Source organism: Tasmannia lanceolata, unplaced genomic scaffold (genome assembly GCF_043159265.1).
Source record: "Tasmannia lanceolata isolate RefF3 unplaced genomic scaffold, GAP_Taslan_0.1 ptg000020l, whole genome shotgun sequence".
Classification (NCBI taxonomy): domain Eukaryota; kingdom Viridiplantae; phylum Streptophyta; class Magnoliopsida; order Canellales; family Winteraceae; genus Tasmannia; species Tasmannia lanceolata.
The window spans coordinates 6,574,481-6,601,993 of NW_027518697.1; the positions used below are offsets into that span (position 1 = coordinate 6,574,481).

Sequence of the window (27,513 nt, forward strand, 5' to 3'; positions counted from 1 at the left end):
TCAGCAGATTTTGTCTTATTCATTTTAAAAATTTCATCACCAAGAAAATTAAAAATCAACCCTACAAAAATTCCAAACCATAGTCTGAAGTCAAAACCCTAAACCCTAGTCCACCCTTCCTTTCAAACTACAAATATATCACTCTGCCGCCCCGTTTACACTGCCTCCGAGTCTCTCTCACTCTCTCTCATAGTGAGAGATTAATCTCATAGTTCTCGTAGTGAGAGATTAATCTCATACTTAAAACCAAACCCATTTCATAGGAACAGATCAATGGCCACTACCGCACACTTTTTCCCTCGTCCTTCCCACACCTCAAAACCCTTTCAAAACCCTACAAAACCCATCATTTCCAAACCCTTTACCCTTCTTAAACCCTCCCCAAAACCCCTAAAACTAAATGCAATTCTCTCCTCAAATCCCCCAACTGTTATCTCCTCTCCCCACTCAAAACACTGTTTCAACAAATCCCAAGACGGTTTTCTTTACTGCGAGAATCTGAAAGTTCAAGACGTCTTTGATTTAGTTGAAAAAAGACCGTTTTACCTCTACAGTAAACCCCAAATTACTCGAAACTTCGAAGCTTATCAAAAGGCTTTAGAAGGGCTTCAATCCATTATCGGATACGCTATCAAAGCCAATAATAACCTTAAAATTCTCGAGCATTTGAGAGCATTAGGCTGTGGAGCAGTTCTCGTGAGTGGGAATGAGCTTCGTTTGGCTCTTTCTGCTGGGTTTGACCCCAAAAGGTAATAACCTTAAGGCCTTGTTTGGATTGCAAGAAAAATATTTTCTTAGGAAATTTTTTTCTTTCTACAATTTAGAGGGATATGAATATGATTATGGCTAATTTAGAGGGATGTTATTATAGATTGAAGCTCTTTCTGAGTAATTGTGGATTTGGGTTGATTCAATTCATCTTTTTTTGTGTGTAAAATAGTAATCATGATATGATTATGCAAGAAAAACATTTCTTAGGAATTTTTTTTTCTTTCTACAATTTAGAGGGGTATGATATGTTTATGGCTAATTTAGTGGGATATTATCATAGATTGAAGCTCTCCGTAAGTAATCATGGAATAGGGTTGGTTCAATTCATCTTTTTTGTATGTAAAATAGTAATCATGATATGATTATGCAAGAAAAACATTTCTTAGGAAAAAAATTTTCTTTCTACAATTTAGAGGGGTATGATATGATTATGGCTAATTTAGTGTGATATTATCATAGATTGAAGCTCTCTATAAGTAATCATGGAATAGGGTTGGTTCAATTCATCTTTTTTTGCGTGTAAAATAGTAATCATGATATGATTATGCGGGAAAAATGTTTCTTAGGAAAAAAAATTCTTTCTACAATTTAGAGGGAAATGATATGATTATGGTTAATTTAGTGGGGTATTATTATAAATTGAAGCTCTGTCTGAGTAATCATGGAATAGGGTTGATTCGATTCATGTTTTTTGTGTGTAAAATGGTAATCATTATATGATTATGCAAGAAAAACATTTCTTAGGAAAAAAATTTCTTTCTACAATTTAGAGGGAATTGTTATGATTATGGTTAATTTAGAGGGATATTATCATAGATTGAAGCCCTCGTTGAGTAATCATGGAATAGGGTTGATTCAATTTATCTTTTTGGTGTGTAAAATAGTAAGAAAATTAGAAATATTTCTCCTTTCCAAAATTTTCCAGAAAATTCCTGCAATTCAAACGCATCCTAAAAGAAAACCGTAATCCTGCTAGCGAAACCCCAGTTCTCTTATTTGTTCATCTACATCTTTTCCTTGAGTTTGGCTGTTATGTTCATTTCAGCATGTAAGTTGAAAAAGAAAATCTCGCATTTTTTGTGTTTGGAAATTTCTTATACAGTTGCTCAAAATTCATAATTTTATTTAGAACTTATGAATCTGCAAATGACCAAACATAGGAATGGATCAAAAGATGGATCATGAACTTGATTCAGTTGCACTGATTTTTTTATGCAAAAGCTTCTTGCTTATAATTTGTGAATTTTTATTGTTGGATTTTTTTTGCCCTGCATCAATTATTTTGAACAATATATGCTTGTTTTCACAGAAAGATGCACGCGCACGCGCACATATATTTATCTCAAATTTTCTTATCATTTATTATCACATACTTAAGTTTACTTTTAAAGTAGTTACAAGTCTTTATTTTGTTCCTTTTCACAGAGTCAGTAATTTACTCACCAGAAATCATTAATGAGGTTTATGTATGTACATATATTTCTATTGGTTGCCTGATATTTGTAAATGATAAGACAAACGTTGTCAAAATGTGTGTATTGTATAATTTTGTCATATGTATGGTATAGTCATTTAAATACAGTAAAAACATATGAGTCGGCTTAATCGTGAATTTGGTTAATCATAAATTTGGTTAAGGGTGTAACTAACCTTCCTTAAAACCCAAGAAGAACATATATTGAGTACTTCATACTTGTCTTACGACATAAGGTTTACCAACTTGAAAAGCCCATCTCAATAAATCTTTAGTTGAGTCTTGAGTTTTTAAACCTTGAATGCATTACTTATTACATCTAAGCTCGACTTTCATTATTTCGGGCTTCCCAATGTTATAAAAGTATTCTTGTAAACTACCTATATGCATAGTTGTAAATTCCGTTTCGGTCGCCATTTCATTTCGGTGGGATTTCGGTGCATTTCGGTCGAAACTTTTCGTCTACACAAAAAATATATTAAAAAATATGAGAAAAATCCAAAAAAATAAAAAATCAATAGAAAAAGATGAAAAACTAATTAATAGTCCAAAATATGTGTCCAAAAGGCATATTCATTACTTAAACACATAAAGTCTTGCACAAGTCCAACTGATAGTCTGATACATAGAAAAACATAAAAAAAAAGAGATACATGAAAGTGAAACATAGACAATAGCTAGTAGCAACAACTCTCAGTCATCATAACCCGGATGATCATATTCAATGTCTTCTTCGTCATCGTCATCGCCGCCGTCATCACCATCTTCTTCAAGAGGCATGAGAAAGTCGTCATCGTCGTCCCCGGCCCCAACCACAGCAGTAGATGCTTCAAGATTTTCCCACCCAATGTCTTCCGGCGTGAATATGACATCTTCTTCTGCAACCCAATCCATCATGACATCCAGATGGTCTATGCTCAAAGGGTCACTAGTGGTAGATGATTTCTTCAACAAGTCCCTGAAAAGGAAAACATCAAGTTTAATGTCAAAGGTTAAACTTAAAAGCTTAAAGTGATGAGGTGAGAGTTGAAAACATTATATTACGTTGTATACCTTTCTCGAAACTTAAGATTGTAATGGACAAACACCAAGTCATCTAATCTCTGGTGCTCCAACCTATTTCTCTTTGCAGAGTGAATGTGTTCGAAGGTGCTCCAATTCCTTTCACGCCTAGTCGCACTGCAGGTCTGATTGAGGATTCTGATCGCAAAGGTCTGTAATTCTTCCACGTTACCTCCGAATTGATTCCATTATGCAACTGTAAAGTAACAAACAGTAAAGCATTATTTGTTGAGAAACTGAAAGTTAAAATGAATTATACTTAATTAAACAAACAACTCAAATATACCTGGTCCCAACTTCGTTCGGTTGCGGATTGCAAGCTTCATTTCAAACATACCCTTAGCCTCTCGATAATCCTCAATCTGATTGGTGATGAGGTCTTGTGTAGCTTCATCAGGTACCAGTCGAGTGATGCATGCCAACAAGCCTCTGGTTACTTCACTGTGCCTAGAGAAGGTAGGAGTGAAAAAGATAGCAGGGTTAAGAAAATATCATGCTGCATGGAGGGGACTGTGGAGTTGCCTATCCCATCTTTGGTCGATGATCCTCCAGATGGGCATGTAATCTGATTTTCTCTTCAACCTCTCCTTGTTGTTCTCTTTGGCCTTATCCATAGCCTCATATAGGTAACCCATCGCCGGTTTGTCCTGCCGATCTACCAAACGCAGCACTCTCACTAAAGGCTCGCTGATGTTTAGAATGTACTTGCATTGGTCCCAAAAAGATTTATCCAACACAGTACTAACTACTCCTTCACTCAGTGGGTGTTGGACAAACCTACTAGTACTATACTCATCAGACACAAACATCTGCTGAAGTGCTTTCCGATTAAACACCAGACTTTGTATGCTAATGAAATTTGTAGCAAATCTGGTTGCAGCAGGACGGCACAACTCGTTCCCACCTGTGAACTTCTTCCTCATCAAATTCAAAAGGCTTCCATGGTTGTGGATGAACTTTGTAATCGTCCGAGCCCACTTAATTGTGGTTGCTATGTGAGGAAATACAGTCGGTTTGCACAGATGCTCCAAGATGAGATCTAAGCAATGAGCTGCGCACGGAGTCCAGAAGAATGTACCAAACGCGGCTTCTAGTCTTTTCCCAGCAGCTTTGTAACTTGGCTCACTGTCAGTTACAAATTGCACCATATATTCCGGATTCACCTCTCCGACAATCTTTTCAAAGATATTATATAATTCATCGGCATTCTTCACTATGCCAGATGCATCAACGGATTTGAGGAATATGACTCCTTTAGGGCAGTACACCAAAAAGTTGATTAAGGAACGTTGTTTGGTGTCTGTCCATCCATCTGCCATAATGCTACAGCCAGTGTATCTCCATGACATCTTAATCTCCTCCAAGTAGTTGTTTACCTCATCCACTGTATTCTTCAAAATGGAACCCCTTAAAGCATGATAAGTAGGTGCCTTATAACCCTAACCCACAGCATTCACAACATCAAACATAGGTTGCCAGAAAGGTGAATTGGCAATGTTGAAAGGGAGATTGGCATCGTAGCAAAGCATGCCAACCGCCATGTCTGCTCTATCCATTGTTTCTTTGGTAGCCAAAGCACTTTTAATGCTTGGCTGGGCTCCAAGGGTCGTTTGTGGTGCAAAGAAATTCCTGATCCCTCCTGTGATTCCTTTCTTCTTCCTTTTTGTACCACTCGGTTCTACAAGAACTTCCTTACCTCTTCGTTGAGGCAATTGTGTGCCAATGTCTTTTTCATCCTCCTCTTCTTCTTCGTCTTCTTCGTCTGGTGTGCCATAAAAACCTCCAACCTCTGCCCTGGATAGGCTCATCCTAGCCCTTTCTTTTCTCTTTGCATCTAAAAGTGCTTCATTCGATATTTTACATCTTCAGTCACTTTTTTGCTTGATGCTACTTCACCAGGAACAGCCGCTAAATGTTCTTTCAAGCGGGTTATACCTCCATCCGATATGACTTTGCCACATAATCTGCAAGTTACTTTATTTTTTTTTACCCGGAACCAATGTACCGTAAGCTCATGCCAGGTCATCCAATCTAGCGGGTGCCAAACCAATAGAGGATGCTCCTGCAGAAGGTCCTGAGCCCGACCCACTCATTCTGAAATGAAGTAGAAGAAGGGAAAAAATGAATTAGAAGAAAGAAAATTGAAACAAATTACAAAAAAATGAAGTAGAAGGGGACAGATAAAGTAAGAAATAAAAGAAAGGAAATGGAAAGAAATAAAGAGAACCTTGAGGTTGAACTTGAGTTGAAGAGAAGAAGAAAAAATTAGCCTTCACTAGGGGTGTGAACGAGCCGAGCCGAGCTTGGCCAGGCTTGGCTCGGCTCGTTAAGCTCACAAGTGAGGCTCGGCTCGGGCTCGGCTCGGCTCGGTCAGGCTCGGCCAGGCTCGCGGGCCTTACCGAGCTCGGGTTATATTATGTTCACACCCCTCATCTTCCCTGGACAGCCCTACTAGTGTAATTTGACTACTTTTTTTACACTATGGGGGGTGGTCCTAGTAACAAATGGGGTTCCAAAAATGAAGTGACATATTTTGCCCCCCCTTTCACTCCATGGACAACCCTTTTAATGTATATATTAATATATAATATATATATTTAAATATATTAAATTCTTAACGAGCCTTAACGAGCCGAGCCGAGCCGAGCCTAGCCTAACTCGGGCTCGGCTCGTTAAGGATTCGAGCCGAGCTTTTTTCACGCCGGGCTCGAGCGAGCTTCCGAGCCCGAGCCAAAATTGACACCCTTAGCCTTCACTCACTTGAAATAAGCCTTTGGAAATAGTTCTTGACTTCTTGTAGTGGTAAGTTGAATGTATGCCTTCCCTTTGCTCTAAAATAGACTTGGATTGAGTTGAAGAAGAGGGTAGACTTGTAGGAAATTTAGTAGAATAGATAATGTAAGTGAAAGCAGAGAAAGAAGGAGAATCACTTATGTGAAGGTGGAGGATAAGAAGGTAGGGAAAAGGCTATTTATAGAGTTTTTAATTGATTGTGCATTTAAAAATGACTAAAATACCCTTCCCAACAGCTGTAAACGGTTACATTTTGAGGTTAAAATGGTCAAAAACCAAAAAGAGCCATTCCAGGGGCATTGTTGTAAAATCTGCAAAATCCAGTTAAACTAGCCATTATAGCCAATTTTGGACGAAATTCGAAATCCGAAATTTCGGTCAATTTCGAACGAAATGACCGAAATTTCGGACGAAACGAAATTTTGAAGATTTCGTTTCGTTTTTGGAACGAAAACGAAATGTTTCGTCCATTTCGGATGAAACGAAACAAAATTTATAACCTTGCCTATATGCCATTCTTGAGAAGCTTGGTTGCTGCTTGTTGGGATCTGGTTTCCCTAACACTACTTCATTAATTCGTTTGCTCGCTTCTTTTTATTTCATTTACTTCTTTTGAGGGAAAGATTCTTTTGTCAATCAATTTCAGTCAATTTACACTTTCTTACATTAATACTCTGAAGAGCAGGTGCATATTTAATGGGAATGGAAAGCTGTTGGAAGACCTAGTCCTAGCTGCAGAAGTAGGAGTTTTTGTGAATGTAGATAGTGAATTTGACTTGGAGAATATCATAACTGCCGCGAGAGTTGCTGGGAAGAAGGTTCCAGTTTTACTCCGGATCAATCCTGATGTAGATCCTCAGGTATATAAGGCTGTCTAAGCAGATTTAACTTTGCTAATTGCAAGTGTTTTTATTACTTGGATTGGTTGTCCGCTTATGTCTTTCAATGTAGTTTAATATTTGTGTATGTTATGAGGTAAAATACTTGGAAACCAAATTTTAAAAGAAATAAATTGAGTATTTATTAACCACTTAACTTGAGTACCTGAAGAACTCGTTTAATTAATCTAATGTCAAAATTCAAAATTCAAAAAAAAAAAAAACCTGCAGAATTAGCTTTTTAAATTTGAAAAACTTGATTGAGTGCTGAATTGAGTTTTTGACTTTGAAGCTGACTTTGACTCAGGACCAGATGAAATGGGAGTTGAATGTTAAGCTTTTAAACCTTAGAGGAAGGGGCTTCTGTATTATATCCAAGATCCTAGGGGTAGAATGTAGTAAATCAAATTGAGTACCGAGTTGATGTTTTAACCAATGCCAAATACTTAAATTTGACCCAGAAATTGATATTTTTCCCTTTGATCAGCCATTTAAGTTGATTCTAACACCTGATGTTTGTATGATAATTTTTTTAGGTCCATCCTTATGTTGCCACTGGGAACAAGAATTCCAAATTCGGTATTAGAAATGAGAAACTGCAATGGTTTCTAGATGAGGTGAAGTCGCATCCAAATGAGCTGAAGTTGGTAGGGGCACATTGCCATCTTGGGTCTACCATCACAAAGGTACTTTATTGACTTCAGGGTATTCCTCAAAGCAAATTTTTCTTGTTATTCGATTTATCATTTAGTTATACTTAAAAAGTATTGGTTTTGTTCACTTTTCGTTTTCATTTGATGTATAATATAAACTTTAAACTAAACATGATCTTTATTTTCTGCAGAAATGTTGTGCTAGAGATAGATATTCCCATTGTTTTGAAAATCTTACGATTTACAAGTCAAATCAAATCTTATGGAGTTCAATTTGAATCCAATGATTGAATCCTTTTTTTAATGGTACATCCCACGATTGAATTTTAATCATATGAATCTTGTGATTTTTTTATTATGATTTGTACAATTTATCCTAATTAAGTTTTGCATAAAAGAAAATAGGACTTTCTTTTGAAAGATCCCCTTCCCCTTCTGCGTTAGAAGTAGCCTTCAAAAACCTTTTCTTGAGAAGGAAGTAGACAAAGGAGTTCAAATAAATTGAATCAATTTGAGCTAGTCATGCAAAGTGCACGCAAGGTTCTGAAAATCGGAATCAAATCGTAAATCGTAACAGGGTTCGAATCGTAAATCATAAGATTTTTTCATATTTATATATAAAAATGAGAAAAAATATTAAAAATTATAAAAAGGTAAAAAATAAGAATAAAATGAGTAATTATCTATTTTCCATTTGAAACTATTAAATTAAATATAAAATTTCATGATTAGAAATCCGAAGCACAAACAATATTCATCACACAATAAATTACTAAACAAAGCACAAACTATATTCATCATATAATAAATCATTATATAATTTCTCACAACAATAAACAAAGTACATACTCGAATCTATAATAATCATCATGTAAAGAAATGTCAGCAACAAACAAAGTATTTTGAAATGATTTTCATTTTGAAATCACAATAAGTTTTCAAAATCCAAAATAGACAGAATCATAAAATCGTAAAAAAATCGTAAAAATCGCACAATTCAAAGTAGAATCGTAAGATTTTTACGAAAAAAGATTCTATGTCCGATTTGAATCGTTGAACCCACGAATCGACTCAAATCGTAAATCGTAAGATTTTAACAACAGAGAGTGCACGGGCTTGAGGGCATTACTTCCATCGAGGAGGGCGATGCCTTTAATGAGAACAACATTGGTGACTTGCCTGTTTTATATAATTAATATTTGTCATTTGATGTTTAAGACTTTGAGGATTGATATGAACTTGTGTCTTTTATTATTTTTAAGATTATTATCCAATATGCATGAGTTTAGATGAGAAATAGATGATTATTAGTATGTGATAAGTATGTTAGCAAATAAATCATATTATGATGTCGAATAACTAATCATGGTAGTTTCTATTTAAATTAATGGACTTGGGTGAATAATGAATTATTAGTTGTTTTATTATTCTTTATTTATGATTTTTTATGGTTTTTTTATGATTTTTTTATGATGATTTTTTTTTTTGGTGTGTGTGTGTGAATTTTACAACCTACACAGTCTTCTGATCTTAGAGCAGGAGCGATTTGCCTAGCTTTAACTCTGTCCCAAGGTATTGTTTCCAACTTTACAAAGAACTTCAGGACAATATAGCTATCATTGGGCCGGGCAAATTATCCGAAGAAGATCATTTAACTGTAGTATGAGCACGAAAAATTGAGCGTTACCCTAGATGCTATTTGATCATTATTTGGGTGCTTAACCTGTTCTTGAGTTGCTAGTGCTGCTTTTACTGAATAATAGACAGTTTTATGTTCTAGAGTTCTCCTTGAAGGAAACACGAACCCTAAGTATGCACCTATATTTGTAGTTTCATTTCTCTTTTTTTCCAGGTGGACATATTCAGGGATGCTGCAGTTCTGATGGTGAACTACATAGACCAAATTCGAGCCCAAGGCTTTGAAATTGATTTCTTAAATATCGGAGGTGGTTTGGGAATAGATTACCATCATACTGGTGCTGTCCTTCCAACACCCATGGATCTTATCAACACGGTAAGCATAACACTGCATTGTATGCATGGCATGGTATATATATATATATATATAGAGAGAGAGAGAGAGAAGGGTTCCTGAGCATATAGCTTATATGAGGTGGCGCTCACAAAACATAAGGGGCCCACATTGTTAGGATGATCTAAAGCATTCATTTGAAAGGCCCCATCATATATAGGGTGTGTACAAAAAATCAGCTCCATTGGATCATCCTAACCCATTCAAAAGTGGAGGGCAAAATGGATAAACACTTTTTGCCCATTTTTGCCTCCACTTTTGGAGGGGTTAGGATGATCGATTTTTGGTGCACACCCTATCTATGATGAGGCCTTGCAAATGAATGGTTAGGATCATCCAAACAAAATGGGCGCCTTATGTTTTGTGAGCGCCACCTCATATAAGCTTATATGAGGTTAACCTCAGGAACTCTATTCTCACACACACACACACACACACACACACACATATATATATATATAACATGAGGATTGAAGACATGCATTTGCAAGCGTAACTACATGCAAATATAGTACTTTAAAATCGTGCATTAATCTATACGTCTATATATTGCACGCATATATGCACGTACAAAATTCCAATGTCTATACATGCATGTATTCTGTAAAGCATTTTCAAGTTAGAAAATTTAGTATTTATTTGTTTGCCAACTTCTTACTGATAGCCAAGTAATCAACATTATTCTCTTAAATAATTACAACTCTTAAAGATATTGTTACATTTGTATGATGGTTCCAATTGTAGGTTCGCGAGTTGGTTCTTTCGCGAGATCTTAACCTCATTATTGAGCCGGGAAGATCTCTTATCGCCAACACTTGCTGTTTTGTTAATCATGTCACTGGAGTTAAAACAAATGGCTCAAAAAATTTTATTGTGATTGATGGCAGCATGTCGGAACTCATCCGACCTAGTCTTTACGGGGCTTATCAAGTAAGTTTTGAGTGAACTGAGTTGATTGTTATGCATTATGTTCATATATTTGTTGTGAATTATGCTCTTGGTTATGTGTTCCAAATGTTTGGAGTGCATTTCTTGGTTTAGTAGAAGAAATAAACAATCAATTTCCATATTTAGGAAATGAATTTGGTTATTGGAAGTGTCTTTTGTGATTTTTGAACATTGATTTTCTTTATTTTGTAGGAATGATGATGACATCTTTATCTTCCACAAATACCTGAAACCATTACTGACAAGTGTCGAAACAGTTACTGAAACAGTGAACTGAGTTGATTGTTTTTTTTTTCCAGAAATGGTTACTGAGTTGATTGTTATGCATTAAGTTCATATATTTGTTGTGAATTATGCTCTTGGTTATGCGTTCCAAATGTTTGGAGTGCATTTCTTGGTTTAGTAGAAGAAACAAACAATCAATTTCCATATTTAGGAAATGAATTTGGTTCCTGGAAATGTCTTTTGTGATTTTTGAACATTGATTTTCTTTATTTTGTAGGAATGATGATGACATCTTTATCTTTCACAAATACCTGAAACAGTTACTGACAAGTGTCGAACCATTTTTTCACAAATTCCAATTTGCTGCTGATTTGTACTGTTAATTTTCTAAAAGAAATGGGTTTCCTTTGTATTTCGTCTGTATTTCCTTTGGTATCTTGATGTTTATTTGCTGATGTACATCCTTGATACCACTGTTTTATCTTCTTCTCTAAGAAACCAACTATACACCCTTCTTATCATGTGAAGTGAACTCCTCCAGCCGTCCTAGGAATATTCATTAAATTTGCATTCAATGAAGTGTTGGAACTTTGTTGTTTACCCAAAAAAAGAAAAAAAAAGAAAAAGGAAAAATAGACACCATTTGTACTTTCTGTGGTACAAATGGTCATTTTCTAAAGAACACTTGGGTTCTGTTCTATGTTTCTTCTGGTATTGATCTAGTGTAGTGATTGGCATTTTGGTGCAGCATATAGAGCTTATCTCTCCCTCACTACCTGATGTTGAAATGTCTACCTTCGATGTGGTGGGCCCTGTCTGTGAGTCTGCGGATTTCTTAGGGAAGGATAGGGAGCTCCCGACTCCTGCGAAGGTGATATGTTGGATATTCATTTAGCACGTCTTTTTTTTCTTTTTTCCTTTTTTTCTCATAGTGTGATCATAGAAATTTTGAGCTTGTTGCTCACAGAATTTGTGATTTCTCAGGGTATGGGCTTGGTTGTGCATGATGCTGGAGCATATTGCATGAGCATGGCATCGACTTACAATCTCAAGATGCGACCACCAGAGTACTGGGTATCATATTTCTATCATTTAAATATAATGACGGCTGCCAAAAACATTGACTTAATATAGCAGTGTCATCTGTTGACATGTTACATCTGAATTAAACTCCACTAGAGTGAATAAAGTAAAAGGGAGGGTGCATAAAAATGAGTGATAATATATATTTGAATGGTGATAATATTTTTCTTACCATCTGTACCTGATATTATTATTATGATGATAACATTACGTACAAACAATAATAATTAAGAGGTACAGTTTGGTACTCTGCAATTTTGCCAAATTACCTACGCCACCATCGCTGGAAACAGTGGGACCAACCTTTGCTTTGACATTGAAATTAGGGAGTAGCTAATTTGGTGCAATGGTGGATTACTATCCTGTTTCACCAGTTAAAAAAGTACATGAAAAAGATAATCATTTTACACATATTACCGTAGTGCCATCTATGAGCCGATTCTTTATGTAACCATTGTTGGTTTGCATTATGTTCGTCATTGATATTTGTCATTGGTTTCACAATCTCCCCTTCCTCTGATTGCTTTGTTCTTCCAGTCTTTTAACTTCTACTTATCTCACTGACTTGTGCTATAACTCGGGTAGTTGAAACTGCCGAACTAATCTGCTTTCGCTTATGCACTTATCTATCAAAATATTTAATGGGGGGGTATGTTGGATACTTTATAGGTCGAAGAAGATGGATCTGTTTCAAAGATTAGGCACGGCGAGACGTTTGAAGATCATTTGAGGTATTTTGAGGGCCTATGACTAAGTTCAAAGTCATTAGTTCATGCTTTTGTAATTCCTTCTGTTATGTGAGAATTTTAAGTTATCTAGTTGATGATTTCAGTTGGCAAAATGCCTATATTATCTGTAATCATAGTGTTTTATGAGACGGAAAAGGAAAACATGGATCATTAAGAGATATGTCCAACTGCCATTGATAGATTAACAAATGTCTTGTGTTGCATTAATTTCTGATTTTTGACCTGTTAACTTACCAACTTCTCCAAAAGCTTAAGCTGCTGGAGAAAGGTGTTATTTATCTTTTATACTTCAACATTCCCCTGCACATGTGGCCTACTTATCAGCGTTCTAAAAAGTTTTCCAACATGTGTCAAGCATCCATCCGTCTCTAGTTATTTCCAACGGCCAAGATAGAAACGAACCCAAGGTTCTGTCGGTTCAAATACACATTCAAACGAACCAAAAGAAACCTCGTGAAGCGCTCCAATTTAATAGGCAGTAATGAAAAAGGAGGACTGTTGATATCATAAGGGTATCAGGGTCTTTTGACCACCTGATTATGAAGATTAGCCCGTGTTTCATTCTTGTTTTAAAAGGTGCCCGAAATCCGTAATTTCTCAAAACATGAGCCTTCTGTACTTTTCTTTGTTGATGCCTAGAAGATGCTGAATAATGAGGTTTTATGAAGTGACTTTGATCCACTTTGGAAGAGTCATTATTCTGTTTCCACAAACGGACAAGAGAGAATGGTTAGTCAAATTTTTTGTACTTGTCGTTTGTTTTGTACTCTCTCTCTCTCTCTCTCTCTCTCTCTCTCTCTCATTTTTATTATTTACAGGAAAAGTTATTAAAAAAATGCAAAGTTTTTGTTAAATTGTGAATGAAGGGTAGACATTTCAAAATAATGAAAGAGGGGCAGTCAAGGACGAAAAATGACAAGAATACCCATCTCTTTTAAAAACCATCTTTTTACCCATCTTTATCTCCTGTCGGGTCTTGTCAGGGACGGAAAATGACAAGAATACCCTTATCTTCTAAAAACCTTCTCTCTCTCTCTCTCTTCAGGAATTTTATATGCTGCAAACAGTGGGGCTCACTTCAAAGGATGATCCAAACCGTTCATTTGTTGGACCATGACGTATATAGGATGTACCCGCATATCTACATATGAAGATCCTAACCCTCCATATTATACAATGACTGTACACATCCAACTTAACCCCTAATGTTTAAAAAGTTACAAGTAAACCCCCTGTGGTTCAATTTGTATAAGGTAGGCCCCCTCTTTTGAAACACTGTCAATGCTAATGAAGACCCCCTCCAAACCCCATACAACCCTCCAAACCCCATACCCGAATCCAAACACTACCAAAAACACAGTGGGCCCACATTGTTTGGATCATCCAAAGCGTTCATTTGATGGGCCCTCACATATATAGAATGCCCATTCTACTGGACTCCATTCGGAAGTCCGAAAAAAGTTTCAGAAGTCCAGTAGAATGGGCGTTGTACTGGACTCCATTCGGAAGTCCGAAAATTTGTTCGGACTTCCGAGTAGGGCTAGGAGCTGATGGTACGTCCTCAGATTGAAAGGTTGGGATGATCCGATGGAGCTGATTTTTTCGGCACACCCTATATATGTGAGGGCCCATCAAATGAACGCCTTGGATGATCCAAACAATGTGGGCCCACTGTATACCTCGTAACCACTAGGGAACCACATTTTATACCACATTTTGAAGGGTTAGGATGATCCGATGGAGCTGATTTTTTCGGCACACCCTATATATGTGAGGGCCCATCAAATGAACGCCTTGGATGATCCAAACAATGTGGGCCCACTGTGTACCTCGGAACCACTAGGGAACCACATTTTATACCTCGGAACCACTAGGGAACCACATTTTATACCCCGGAACCACTACGAAACCACATTTTATACCTCGGAACCACTACGGAACCGCATTCTATACCCCGGAACCACTCGAGAACCACATTCTATACCTCTGAACCACTAGGGAACCACATTTTATACACCGGAATCACTAGGGAACCACATTTTATACCTCAGAACCACTACGGAACCACATTTTATACCTTGGAACCACTAGGAAACCACATTTTATACCCCCGAACCACTACAGAACCACATTTTATACCTTAGAACCACTATGGAACCACATTCTATATCCCGAAACCACTCGGGAACCACATTATATACCTCGAAACCACTACGAGGTATAAAATGTGGTTCCGTAGTGGTTCCAGGGTATAAAATGTGGTTCCATAATGGTTCTGAGGTATAAAATCTGGTTCCCGAGTGGTTGCAGGGCATAGAATGTGGTTCCGTAGTGGTTCCGAGGTATAGAATGTGGTTCCCGAGTGGTTCATGGGTATAGAATGTGGTTCCGTAGTGGTTCTGAGGTATAAAATGTGGTTCCGTAGTGGTTCCGGGGTATAAAATTTTGTTCCCTAGTGGTTCCGGGGTATAAAATGTGGTTCCCTAGTGGTTCCGAGGTATAAAATGTGGTTCCCTAGTGGTTCGGTGTATAAAATGTGGTTCCCTAATGGTTCCAAGGTATAGAATGTGGTTCCTGAGTGGTTCCGGGGTATAAAATGTGGTTCCATAGTGGTTCCGGGGTATAAATGTGGTTCCTTGGTGGTTCCGAGGTATAAAATGTGGTTCCGGGGTATAAAATTTTGTTCCCTAGTGGTTCCGGGGTAGAAAATGTAGTTCCCTAGTGATTCCGAGGTATAAATTGTGGTTCCCTCGTGGTTCCGGTGTATAAAATATGGTTCCCTGTGGTTCCAAGGTATAGAATGTGGTTCCCGAGTGGTTCCGGGGTATAAAATGTGGTTCCATAGTGGTTCCGGGGTATAAAATGTGGTTCCCTAGTGGTTTTGAGATATAAAATGTGGTTCCGTAGTGCTTCCGTGGTATAAAATTTTGTTCCCTAGTGGTTCTGGAGTAGAAAATGTCGTTCCCTAGTAGTTCAGAGGTATAAAATGTGGTTCACTAGTGGTTCCGGGGTATAAAATGTGGTTCTCTAGTGGTTCCGAGGTATAAAATGTGGTTCCGTAGTGGTTCCGGGGTAGAAAATGTAGTTCCCTAGTGGTTCCGGGGTATAAAATGTGGTTCCCTAGTAGTTCCGGGGTAGAAAATGTGGTTCCCTAGTGGTTCCGAGGTATAAAATGTGGTTCCCTAGTGGTTCCGGGGTAGAAAATGTGGTTCCCTAGTGGTTCCGGGGTAGAAAATGTGGTTCCCACTCTGGGCCCGTACGGGCCAGGTCGACCCGCGGGTCACCTGGATTTTTGCCGTATTTTTTAAGATGTTTTTGGGAAATGTTATCCGCACTACCGTATTTTGATGAGGACACTCCTCACTTTATTAAAAGTACGGTATGGCCCGCACCATAGGATGATCCAAACCGTCAATTAGATGGGCCACAACCTAAATAGGTTGTGCCCCAAAAAGCATTTCCGTAGGTTGATCCTAACCCTCTGATCAAAATGTTAGAGCGTTGGTCCTAACCCTCTATAAATCTGAGGGTTAGGGTCAACCTATGGAAATGATTCTTGGGACACAACCTATTTACGCTGTGGCCCATCTAATGGATGCTTTGGATCATCCTATGGGGGTCCATACCGTACTTTTAATTAAGTGAGGAGTGCCCTCATCAAAATACAGTAGTGTGGATAACATTTTCCTTTTTTTGTATAGGAATTTGTTAGCCACCTTTGCCGAGGCAACTTCTTGGCTTGTGGCCCATCCTTTGATGCAAAGATTGGCAGAAGTAATATGGGTGCAAAGGTGGCTAACAAAAACATAATTGCAAAAAATAGTAATCATTACGGATTTGTGGCTGAAGTGCTAAGTTTTAAACGAAAAATTACAAAAAAATGGAAGCAAACTAGTAAAATTACGAAAAAAATACCAAAATGATGCACTAACATATGAAAATTACCGCACTATAAAGTCTGACTGTCTTCCATCGGAAGTCTGAACGTTTGTTTGGAAGCTCGACTCAGAAGTCCGAACAAACCTTCGGACTTCCGAATGGAACCAGTATTTTGGTTACGTATACTGGCTTCCATTCGGAAGTCCGAAGTTTTGTTCGGACTTCCGACGGAAGCCGGTAGAATAGGGATAATTCCAAAGATTTTTATTTTCAAATTGAGTAATAATTCCAAGGATAATAGGGATATACATTGTGATCTTAGTGTCATGCAGGCAACCATAAATTGAAGCTTGGTTTTGATGTTTTAGAATCTAAAAATGCAAAGAAAATGGATTTATCTTGAAAATGGGGAAAACAACAAAATTCAGTTTTAAGCTCAAAATTCATTTTCTTTGCATTTCTTAACACTGCTTCGATAAGTTTATCATGAATAAACCCTCATGAATACGAAACCTTGTTATAAGTGGCAACCTTCAAAACTCTTCCATGGAGTTTTCCACGTTAGAAAAATCTTGAGGAAGAAGAAGGTGGTAGGTGAGAAGGTAATAAGTGCATAGGGATATGTGCAAAAAGGTAGAGAGAAAAAAGAGGTAGGAGGGGTATATTTGTCCTAAAAGCCATCTTCTCTCACCTGACAACACCTTTTTTATAAATTTCAAATCACTACCCTTTATTCACAATTTAGACAAAACTTTGTATTTTTTTAATAATTTTTCCTTATTTATATTATCATTTTAAGATATTCTTTTTCTTCTTATTATTTTGGGAGGAAAATATACATGCCAGTAAATTTAAATCAGTCAGCCAATAAATTGGAAAACAAAGCAGCTGATGAATAAAAAAAATCCACCGTGCCCCTAATCTTCGTCTTCGTCGCTGGACACAACTTATCACCAGCAAAAGCTTCGAAAATTTAAAGTTATCAGCCAAGAAACTGAAACATATTTTTCTGCTTTGGACTTTTCCCTGCGCTTGATAAATTTCTGCATACCCAGCAAAAACAATAAAAATAAAATAAAACTAATATATGCCGAATATATTAGATGAGGAAGTCTAAACTGAAGGGAGCCCTCGCAAAAAAAAGGTGAAAGGGCTCCCACATTGGCTGCACATCACCATCATGCTTGACTTTTCAGCCTTTGTTAATACATGATGGTGATGTGCAGCCAATAGGAGAGCCCTTTCACCTCTTTTTTGCAAGGGCTCCCTTCAGTCTAGAATTCCTCATATTAGATATATACATCAATCAAATAACTTTCTGCTGCTGATGTCTTATATCATATCAGCCTTGGGTCATGATGAAAACCATGATTAAGAGATATTTAAATAGCTTTATGATGACACTCACCCCCACTAAAAAAAAATATTCCCCTCCACTTTCATTTTTGCCGGCCTTTCTTTACTTGTAAGTTGTAAATCCCTCTGTCAACCAAACGTTTGGGGGTGGCCTGAAGTTCCCATCTACTGCAATATTTTCCACTCAAAATAAATTTTAAGTCCTTCTGAATAAATTTTGCCCTTGATTTTCTTCCCTCTTTTCTTCCCTAACACAAAGCATTAACTGTGTACAAGAAGGCCTGAGATACTCAGATGGACGATCCAATTCGATATGGATCATGACCGAGACTCAAAAAGGGGAATTCAAATGCAATTCATAAAGGATCTGATCATCTGACAACAAGAACTTTGAATGGATCGTGACCAAGACATAAGTGGATCCGATCCTAAGTGGATCCATTGACACATGTAGTTGTACGCTTCCATACATGGTGATGTATAAATCACTGGAACTGGGAAATTAGTTGTGCACTTTTCCATTTCCAAACTGCCCCTAAGAAAATATCATCTCCCTTTTTTTAGGGAAATGATAAATGCGCTCCTTTTCATCACTTGGGACACCCAGCTGCATTATACATGGCAATCAGGTCACTTCATTCCTTCAAATGTGAAGTACATTAGCACCGTTGCAGTCATATATGCACTGTATCTGGGTGTCCCAAGTAATGAAAAGGGGTGCATTTGTCATTTGATGTTTAAGACTTTGAGGATTGATATGAACTTGTGTCTTTTATTATTATCCAATATGCATGAGTTTAGATGAGAAATAGATGATTAGTATGTGATAAGTATGTCAGCAAATAAATCATATTATGATATCGAATAACTAATCATGGTAGTTTCTATTTAAATTAATGGACTTGGGTGAATAATGAATGATTAGTTGTTCTATTATTCTTTATTTATGATTTTTTATGTTTTTTATTTATTTATTTATGATTTTTTATTTTTGTGTGTGTGTGTGTGTGAGTAAATTTTACAACCTACACAGTCTTCTGATCTTAGAGCTGGAGCGATTTGCTCAGCTTTAACTCTGTCCCAAGGTATCATTTCCAACTTTACAAAGAACTTCAGGACAATATAGCTATCATTGGGCCGGGCAAATTATCCGAAGAAGATCGTTTAACTGTAGTATGACCAGAAAAATTGAGCGTTACCCTGGATGTTATTTGATCATTATTTGGGTGCCTAACCTGTTCTTGAGTTGTTAGTGCTGTTTTTACTGAATAATAGATAGTTTTACGTTCTAGAGTTCTCCTTGAAGGAAAGACGAACCCTAAGTATGCACCTATATTTGTAGTTTCATTTCTCTTTTTTTCAGGTGGACATATTCAAGGATGCTGCAGTTCTGATGGTGAACTACATAGACCAAATTCGAGCCCAAGGCTTTGAAATTGATTTCTTAAATATCGGAGGTGGTTTGGGAATAGATTACCATCATACTGGTGCTATCCTTCCAACACCCATGGATCTTATCAACACGGTAAGCATAACACTGTGCATTGTATGCATGGCATGGTATGAATACATAGATATATAACATGAGGATTCAAGACATGCATTTGCAAGCGTAACTACATGCAAATATCGTACTTTATAATCATGCATTAATCTTTACGTCTATATATTGCATGCATATATGCACGTACAAAATTCCAATGTCTATACATGCATGTATTCTGTAAAGCATTTTCATGTTAGAAAATTTAGTATTTATTTGTTTGCCAACTTCTTACTGATAGCCAAGTAATCAACATTATTCTCTTAAATAATTACAACTCTTAAAGATATTGTTACATTTGTATGCTGGTTCCCAATTGTAGGTCCGCGAGTTGGTTCTTTCGCGAGATCTTAACCTCATTATTGAGCCGGGAAGATCTCTTATCGCCAACACTTGCTATTTTGTTAATCATGTCACTGGAGTTAAAACAAATGGCACAAGTTTTTTTTATTGTGATTGATGGCAGCATGTCGGAACTCATCCGACCTAGTCTTTACGGGGCTTATCAAGTAAGTTTTGAGTGAACTGAGTTGATTGTTTTTTTTTTCCAGAAATGGTTACTGAGTTGATTGTTATGTATTATGTTCATATATTTGTTGTGAATTATACTCTTGGTTATGCGTTCCAAATGTTTGGAGTGCATTTCTTGGTTTAGTAGAAAAAACAAACAATCAATTTCCATATTTAGGAAATGAAATTTGGTTGCGGGAAGTGTCTTTTGTGATTTTTGAACATTGATTTTCTTTATTTGTAGGAATGATGATGACATCTTTATCTTTCACAAATACCTGAAACAGTTACTGACAAGTGTCGAAGCATTTTTTCACAAATTCCAATTTGCTGCTGATTTGTACTGTTAATTTTCTAAAAGAAATGGGTTTCCTTTGTATTTCGTCTGTATTTCATTGGGTATCTTGATGTTTATTTGCTGATGTAGATCCTTGATACCACTGTTTCATCTTCTTCTCTAAGAAACCAACTATACACCCTTCTTGTCATGTGAAGCGAACTCCTCCAGCCGTCTGAGGAATATTCATTAAATTTGCATTCAATGAGGTGTTGGAACTTTGTTGTTTACCAAAAAAAAAAAAAACAAAGAAAAAGGAAAAATAGACACCATTTGTACTTTCTGTGGTACAAGTGGTCATTTTCTAAAGAACACCTGGGTTCTGTTCTATGTTTCTTCTGGTATCGATCTAGTGTAGTGATTGGCATTTTGGTGCAGCATATAGAGCTTATCTCTCCCTCACTACCTGATGCTGAAATGTCTACCTTCGATGTGGTGGGCCCTGTCTATGAGTTTGTGGATTTCTTAGGAAGGATAGGGAGCTCCCGACTCCTGCGAAGGTGATATGTTGGATATTCATTTAGCACGTCCTTCTTTTTTCTTTTTTCCTTTTTTTCTCATAGTGTGATCATAGAAATTTTGAGCTTGTTGCTCACAGAATTTGTGATTTCTCAGGGTATGGGCTTGGTTGTGCATGATGCTGGAGCATATTGCATGAGCATGGCATCGACTTACAATCTCAAGATGCGACCACCAAAGTACTAGGTATCATATTTCTATCATTTAGATATAATGACGGCTGCCAAAAACATTGACTTAACATAGCAGTGTCATCTGTTGACATGTTACATCTGAATTAAACTCCACTAGAGTGAATTAAGTAAAAGCGAGGGTGCATAAAAATGAGTGATAATATATATTTGAATGGTGATAGTATTTTTCTTACCATCTGTACCTGATATTATTATTATTATGATAACATTACGTACAAACAGTAATAATTAAGAGGCACAGTTTGGTACTCTGCAATTTTGCCAAATTACCTACTCCACCATCGCTGGAAACAGTGGGACCAACCTTTGCTTTGCCATTAAATTAGGGAGTAGCTAATTTGGTACAATGGTGGATTACTATCCTGTTTCCCCAGTTAAAAAAGTACATGAAAAAGATAATCATTTTACACATATTACCGTAGTGCCATCTATGAGCCGATTCTTTATGTAACCACTGTTGGTTTGCATTATGTTCGTCATTGATATCTGTCATTGGTTTTACAATCTCCCCTTCCTCTGATTGCTTTGTTCTTCCAGTCTTTTAACTTCTACTTATCTCACTTACTTGTGCTGTAACTCGGGTAGTTGAAACTACCGAACTAATCTGTTGGAAATTAATCTTGACCACTAGATCATGATCATCTATCCACTTGACTTCTTGGCTTGGAAGATTCTTGACCACATTGGAAATCTCCTTTGTGGCATTTAATGGCCTAGGGACTATGTTTTGTATTTTGGAACTGTGCTAGTCATTTACTTTTCATGTGATAGTGTGTTAGTGGTACTTAGGGAAGGTAAGATTAGTTAAGTCTTATTAAATTCGGATTTGGAATGTAGGTTATGTTTTAGACTATGTATTTTCTTCATTTGTAAGTTCTTTAAGTGAAATTTGAAGGGTTTTGAGTAGTACAACAACTTGGGTTACTTTTTTGTGTGTTTGATATCAAGAGAACAATCTTCTTCTCTTGAAACTCATCTTCTCCCTCCAACCCCGTTGGTTTCATTCCAACAAAGTGGTATCAAAGCATATGTTGAAGGTTGATCATGGCTTCCAATATGTTGCAACCTCAACTTCCTCGATTCAATGGCAAGAACTACAACCAATGGAGCATCCAAATGAAGGTTTTGTATGGATCTCAAGATCTATGGGATATTGTTGAGAAGGGCGTTGAAGAACCGGAGGATCAAGCGGCTCTCACTCCACAACAACTCAATGAGTTGAGTTGAAGGACAATCGAAAGAAAGACAAGAAGGCTTTGTTCTTTATCTATCAAGCGGTGGATGAAGTCATCTTTGAACGAATTTAATCGGTGACTGCGGCAAAAGAAGCATGGGATACACTCTATACATCGTACAAAGGAGAAGACAAAGTAAAGTTGGTAAGATTACAAACCCTTAGATGTGAGTTTGATGCATTAAGGATGAAAGATTTGGAATCGGTTGAAGATTTTTTCAATCGTGTTATTTCTCTTGTGAATCAATTGAGAGTAAACGGTGAAGATATTCAAGATCAAAGGATAGTAGAGAAAATCCTTAGAAGTTTGACTCGAAAATTTGAGTATATTGTTGTTGCAATTGAAGAATCAAAGGATCTTGCTTCTTTATCCATAGAAAGTTTGTTGGGATCACTCAAATCCCATGAACCGAATGAAGTAATTTGATTCTTCTCCTCTAGAACAAGCTTTTCAAACTCAAGTCTCTTTTAGGGGAGGCTCTAGAGGAAGAGGAAGGAATTATTTTCGTAGAAGGGGGAGAAATGGTGGAGAAAGAAATCAAGAATATGAAAAAGATGAAGGTGGTTCTTCTACAAGAGGAAGAGGGAGAGGAAGACCTCTATCCCAAATTCAATGCTATCATTGTCAAAAGTTTGGTCATACCATGAAGTATTGTAGAAAGAAGATTGCGGAAGAAAGCAAGAATGACTCCACCTTCATGCATGAGAAAGAAGAAAGTAAAGAAGAAGACACACTTTTTCTTGCTTGTAATGTGCAAGAAGTGGCTCTTGAAGAGACGTGGTATATTGATAGTGGTTGTAGTAACCACATGACCGGCAGCAAAAGCATATTTGTAAAGTTGGATGAATCTCTCCAAAGTGAAGTTCGAACGAGTGATGACAAGAGGCTTTCCGTAAGGGGAAGTGGTGATATTCTTGTTCAAACAAAGAAAGGCGTCAAGCGCATCTCCAATGTTTTCTATGTTCCCGGTCTAAAGCACAATCTCTTGAGTGTTGGGCAACTTCTAATGAAAGGGCACGATGTTCATTTCAAGGAAGGTGTATATGAAATCAAAGACAAGAATCATGTTCTCATAGCCAAGGTTAGATTGACTCAAAACAAGATGTTTCCTCTAAAGTTTCAAAGTGAACCTTTTCCTTGCTTCAACACTATTGTCAAAGATATGTCATGGCTATGGCATCTTCGCTATGGTCACTTGAGCTTTAGCACTTTATCTCTCATGAACAAGAAGCATATGGTGAGAGGCATGCCGAATATCGACCGCCAAGATCAAGTCTGTGAAGGATGTGCACTTGGAAAGCATCAAAGAGACTCTTTTCCCATTGGAAAGGCATGGAGGGCATCTAATCCTCTTGAGCTAGTGCATTCGGATTTATGCGGGCCTATACAAACAACATCAATTGGACGTAATCAATATTTTCTCACCTTCATTGATGATTATAATAGAAAGACATGGCTTTATTTTCTTAAAGAAAAATCGGAAGTCTTTGGATGCTTTAAAACTTTCAAGAGCTTGGTTGAAAAGCAAAGTGGTTTCATGTTGAAAACTTTGCGTTCCGATAGAGGTGGTGAATATGTTTCTCATGAGTTTGAGAATTTCTTGAAAGATAATGGGATTCGACATCAACTTACCACTCGGTACACACCTCAACAAAACGGGGTTGCCGAAAGGAAGAATCAGACGATTATAGAATTGGCTAGAAGTATGTTGAAAGCTAAAGGGATGCCTAATATGTTTTGGGAGGAAGCCGTTGCATGTGCTATTTATCTTTTGAATCGGGCATCATAAAAAAGTGTTCAAGGTATGACTCTTGAAGAAGCTTGGAGTGGTCATAAGCCTTGTGTTTCTCACTTGAGAATTTTTGGTAGTATTGCCTACTCTCATTTGCCAGATGAAACAAGAAGAAAGTTGGATGATAAATCTGGAATATGTATCCTTGTTGGATATAGTGAAAGTTCAAAAGCGTACAAGTTGTTCAATCCCATGACTAAGAAGATTGTTATAAGTAGGGATGTGAAGTTCAATGAAGAAGAATGTTGGAATTGGAATCAAAGTGAGAAGAAGAAAGAAGTTTTGGTAGATATGGATGAAAGCAAAGATACATGATGGTGGAATTGAAGAAAATGAAGAGGATGTGGCTCCTACTATCACTCCATATTCTTCTCCATCTTCTTCGGCTCCATCATCTTCATCGTCTTCAACAAGCCCCGACTCTCCTCCAAGGAAGACAAAAAGCATAAGAGAAATTTATGAAAAGTTTAGAAGAATTACCGATGAAGAGTTAGCAAATTTTGCTTTGTTTGCCGATGCCGATCCGATTAGTTTTGAGGAAGCATGTCAAGAAGAAAAGTGGAAGCAAGCAATGAATCAAGAAATGTGTTCAATCCAAAGGAATAATACTTGGGAGCTAACGGAGCTTCCAAATGGGCAAAAGACTATCGGTGTGAAGTGGGTTTACAAGACAAAGTTGAATGCAAGTGGTGAAGTTGAAAAGTATAAAGCTCGCTTAGTAGTAAAAGGCTACAAGCAAAGGTATGGCATTGATTACAAAGAAGCGTTTGCTCCCGTTACTCGTCTTGAGACAATTCGTATTGTTATAGCTTTGGCGGCACAAAATAGTTGGAAGGTTTATCAAATGGATGTCAAATCGGCATTCTTAAATGGGTTTCTTGAAGAGGAGGTGTATGTTGATCAACCTCTCGGTTATGTGAAGAAAGTTGAAGAAAGCAAAGTGTGCCGATTGAAGAAGGCTTTATATGGCTTGAAACAAGCACCAAGGGCATGGTATAGTCGCATTGACGGATATTTCATAAAGAATGGTTTTAAAATGTGTCCTTATGAACACACCCTCTACATCAAAGAGAACACTAAAGGTGAGCTTTTGATTGTTTGCTTATATGTTGATGATTTAATTTTTACCGGCAATAGTTCAAGTATGTGTGAAGAATTCAAAAGAAATATGATGCAAGAATTTGAGATGATCGACATGGGTCTTCTCCATTTCTTTCTTGGTATTGAGGTCAACCAAAGAGAGGATGAAATTTTTATTTCTCAAAAGAAGTATGCAAAGGATTTGCTAAAGAGGTTTAGAATGGAAGGTGCTACACATATTAGCACACTTATGGAAGTTGGTTTGAAACTATGCAAGAATGAGGATGAGAAAGGAGTTGATGCAACTCTGTATAGAAGTCTTGTCGGTAGTCTCATGTACTTGACGGCTACAAGACCGGATCTTATGTTTGCGGTGAGTATGTTTAGTAGATTTATGGAATCACCAAAAAGAAGTCATTGGGAAGCCGGTAAAAGAATCCTAAGGTATGGAAGTGGAACGGTTGATCATGGGATACGTTATGGAAGAGTTAAAGATTCAAGTTTGATTGGTTATTGTGATAGTGATTGGGGCGGAAGTGTTGATGATAACAAGAGTACTTCCGACTATGTTTATAACATTAACATTGGTTCGGGTGCAATTTCATGGGCATCAAAGAAGCAATCGATTGTTGCTCTTTCTACGGCGGAAGCGGAGTACATTTCATTATCTTCGGCAGGTTGTCAAGCTCTTTGGCTATGATGGATATTAGAAGAACTCAAACATCCTCAAGAACGTGGTACACATTTATTTTGTGATAATAGTTCGGCTATTTCACTCACAAAGAATCCAGTTTTTCATGGCAAAAGCAAGCACATAAGGATCAAGTATCATTTCATTCGAGACTTGGAAAATGGTGGAGTTGTCAACGTTCGTTTTTGCAAGACCCAAGATCAAGTTACGGATATTTTTACAAAGGCTTTGAAGACCGATACATTCATCAAGATGAAGGCAAAACTCGGTATTGTAGTGGTCTAGCTTAAGGGGGGCTGTTGGAAATTAATCTTGACCACTAGATCATGATCATCTATGCACTTGACTTCTTGGCTTGGAAGATTCTTGACCACATTGGAAATCTTCTTTGTGGCATTTAATGGCCTAGGGACTATGTTTTGTGTTTTGGAATTATGCTAGTCATTTACTTTTCATGTGATAGTGTGTTAGTGGTACTTAGGGAAGCTAAGATTAGTTAAGTCTTATTAAATTCGGATTTGGAATGTAAGTTATGTTTTAGACTATGTATCTTCTTCATTTGTAAGTTCTTTAAGTGAAATTTGAAGGGTTTTGAGTAGTACAACAACTTGGGTTACTTTATTTGTGTGTTTGATATCAAGAGAACAATCTTCTTCTCTTGAAACTCATCTTCTCCCTCTAACCTCGTTGGTTTCATTGCAACATAATCTGCTTTCTCTTATGCACTTATCTATCAAAATATTTAATGGGGGGATATGTTGGATACTTTATAGGTCGAAGAATATGGATCTGTTTCAAAGATTAGGCACGACGAGATGTTTGAAGATCATTTGAGGTATTTTGAGGGCCTATAACTAAGTTCAAAGTCATAAGTTCATGCTTTTGTAATTCCTTCTGTTACGTGAGAATTTTAAGTTATCTAGTTGATGATTTCAGTTGGCAAAATGCCTATATTATCTATAATCATAGTGTTTTATGAGACGGAAAAGGAAAACATGGATCATTAAGAGATATGTCCAACAGCCATTGATAGATTAACAAATGTCTTGTGTTGCATTAATTTCTGATTTTTGACCTGTTAACTTACCAACTTCTCCAAAAGCTTAAGCTGTTGGAGAAAGGCGTTATTTATTTTTTATATTTTAACATTCCCCTGCACATGCGGCCCACTTGTCACCGTTCCAATAAGTTTTTCAACACGTGTCAAGCAACCATCTGTCTCTAGTTATTTCCGACGACCAAGATAGAAACAAATCCAAGGTTCTGTCGGTTCAAATACACATTCAAACGAACCAAAAGAAACCTCGTGAAGCGCTCCAATTTAATAGGCAATAATGAAAAAGGAGGACCGTTGATGTCAAAAGGGTATCGGGGTCTTTTGACCACCCGATTTTGAAGATTAGCCCGTGTTTCATTCTTGTTTTAAAAGGTGCCCCAAATCCAAAATTTCTCGAAAAATAAGCCTGCATTCCTTACTTTTCTCTTTTTTTATGCCTAGAAGATGCTCAATAATGAGGTTTTATGAAGTGACTTTTATCCACTTTGGAACTAGGAAGAGTCTCATTATTCCGTTTCCACAAACGGACAAGAGAGAATGTTTAGTCAGATTTTTGTACTTGTCATTTGTTTTTTACTCTCTCTCTCTCTCTCTATATATTTTTATTATTTATATTATCATTTTAAAATACTCTTTTTCTTGTTATTATTTT

At 37.1% G+C, this 27,513-nt stretch overlaps 1 protein-coding gene and 1 pseudogene across 1 annotated transcript; both read left to right on the forward strand.

Moving 5' to 3' along the window:
- The first annotated feature begins 87 nt into the window (after positions 1–87).
- LOC143853735 (diaminopimelate decarboxylase 2, chloroplastic-like) lies at positions 88–12,882 on the forward strand. Its single transcript, XM_077363477.1, has 8 exons — positions 88–749; positions 6,786–6,960; positions 7,515–7,664; positions 9,484–9,645; positions 10,408–10,593; positions 11,585–11,707; positions 11,821–11,910; positions 12,589–12,882. Exons 1-8 carry the CDS (start codon positions 274–276, stop codon positions 12,667–12,669), a joined length of 1,443 nt encoding a protein of 480 aa, XP_077219592.1. The 5' UTR covers positions 88–273; the 3' UTR covers positions 12,670–12,882.
- Positions 12,883–16,447: 3,565 nt separating this feature from the next.
- LOC143854876 (diaminopimelate decarboxylase 2, chloroplastic-like) lies at positions 16,448–26,658 on the forward strand (annotated as a pseudogene).
- Positions 26,659–27,513: the final 855 nt, after the last annotated feature.

Bases quoted from the DNA above. Each gene is read 5' to 3' on its own strand.
- LOC143853735 (XM_077363477.1), top strand. From the start codon at position 274: ATGGCCACTACCGCACACTTTTTCCCTCGTCCTTCCCACACCTCAAAA. The intron at 9,646-10,407 runs GTAAGCATAACA...TTCCAATTGTAG, and splicing joins CCATGGATCTTATCAACACG to GTTCGCGAGTTGGTTCTTTC. The intron at 10,594-11,584 runs GTAAGTTTTGAG...ATTTTGGTGCAG, and splicing joins GTCTTTACGGGGCTTATCAA to CATATAGAGCTTATCTCTCC.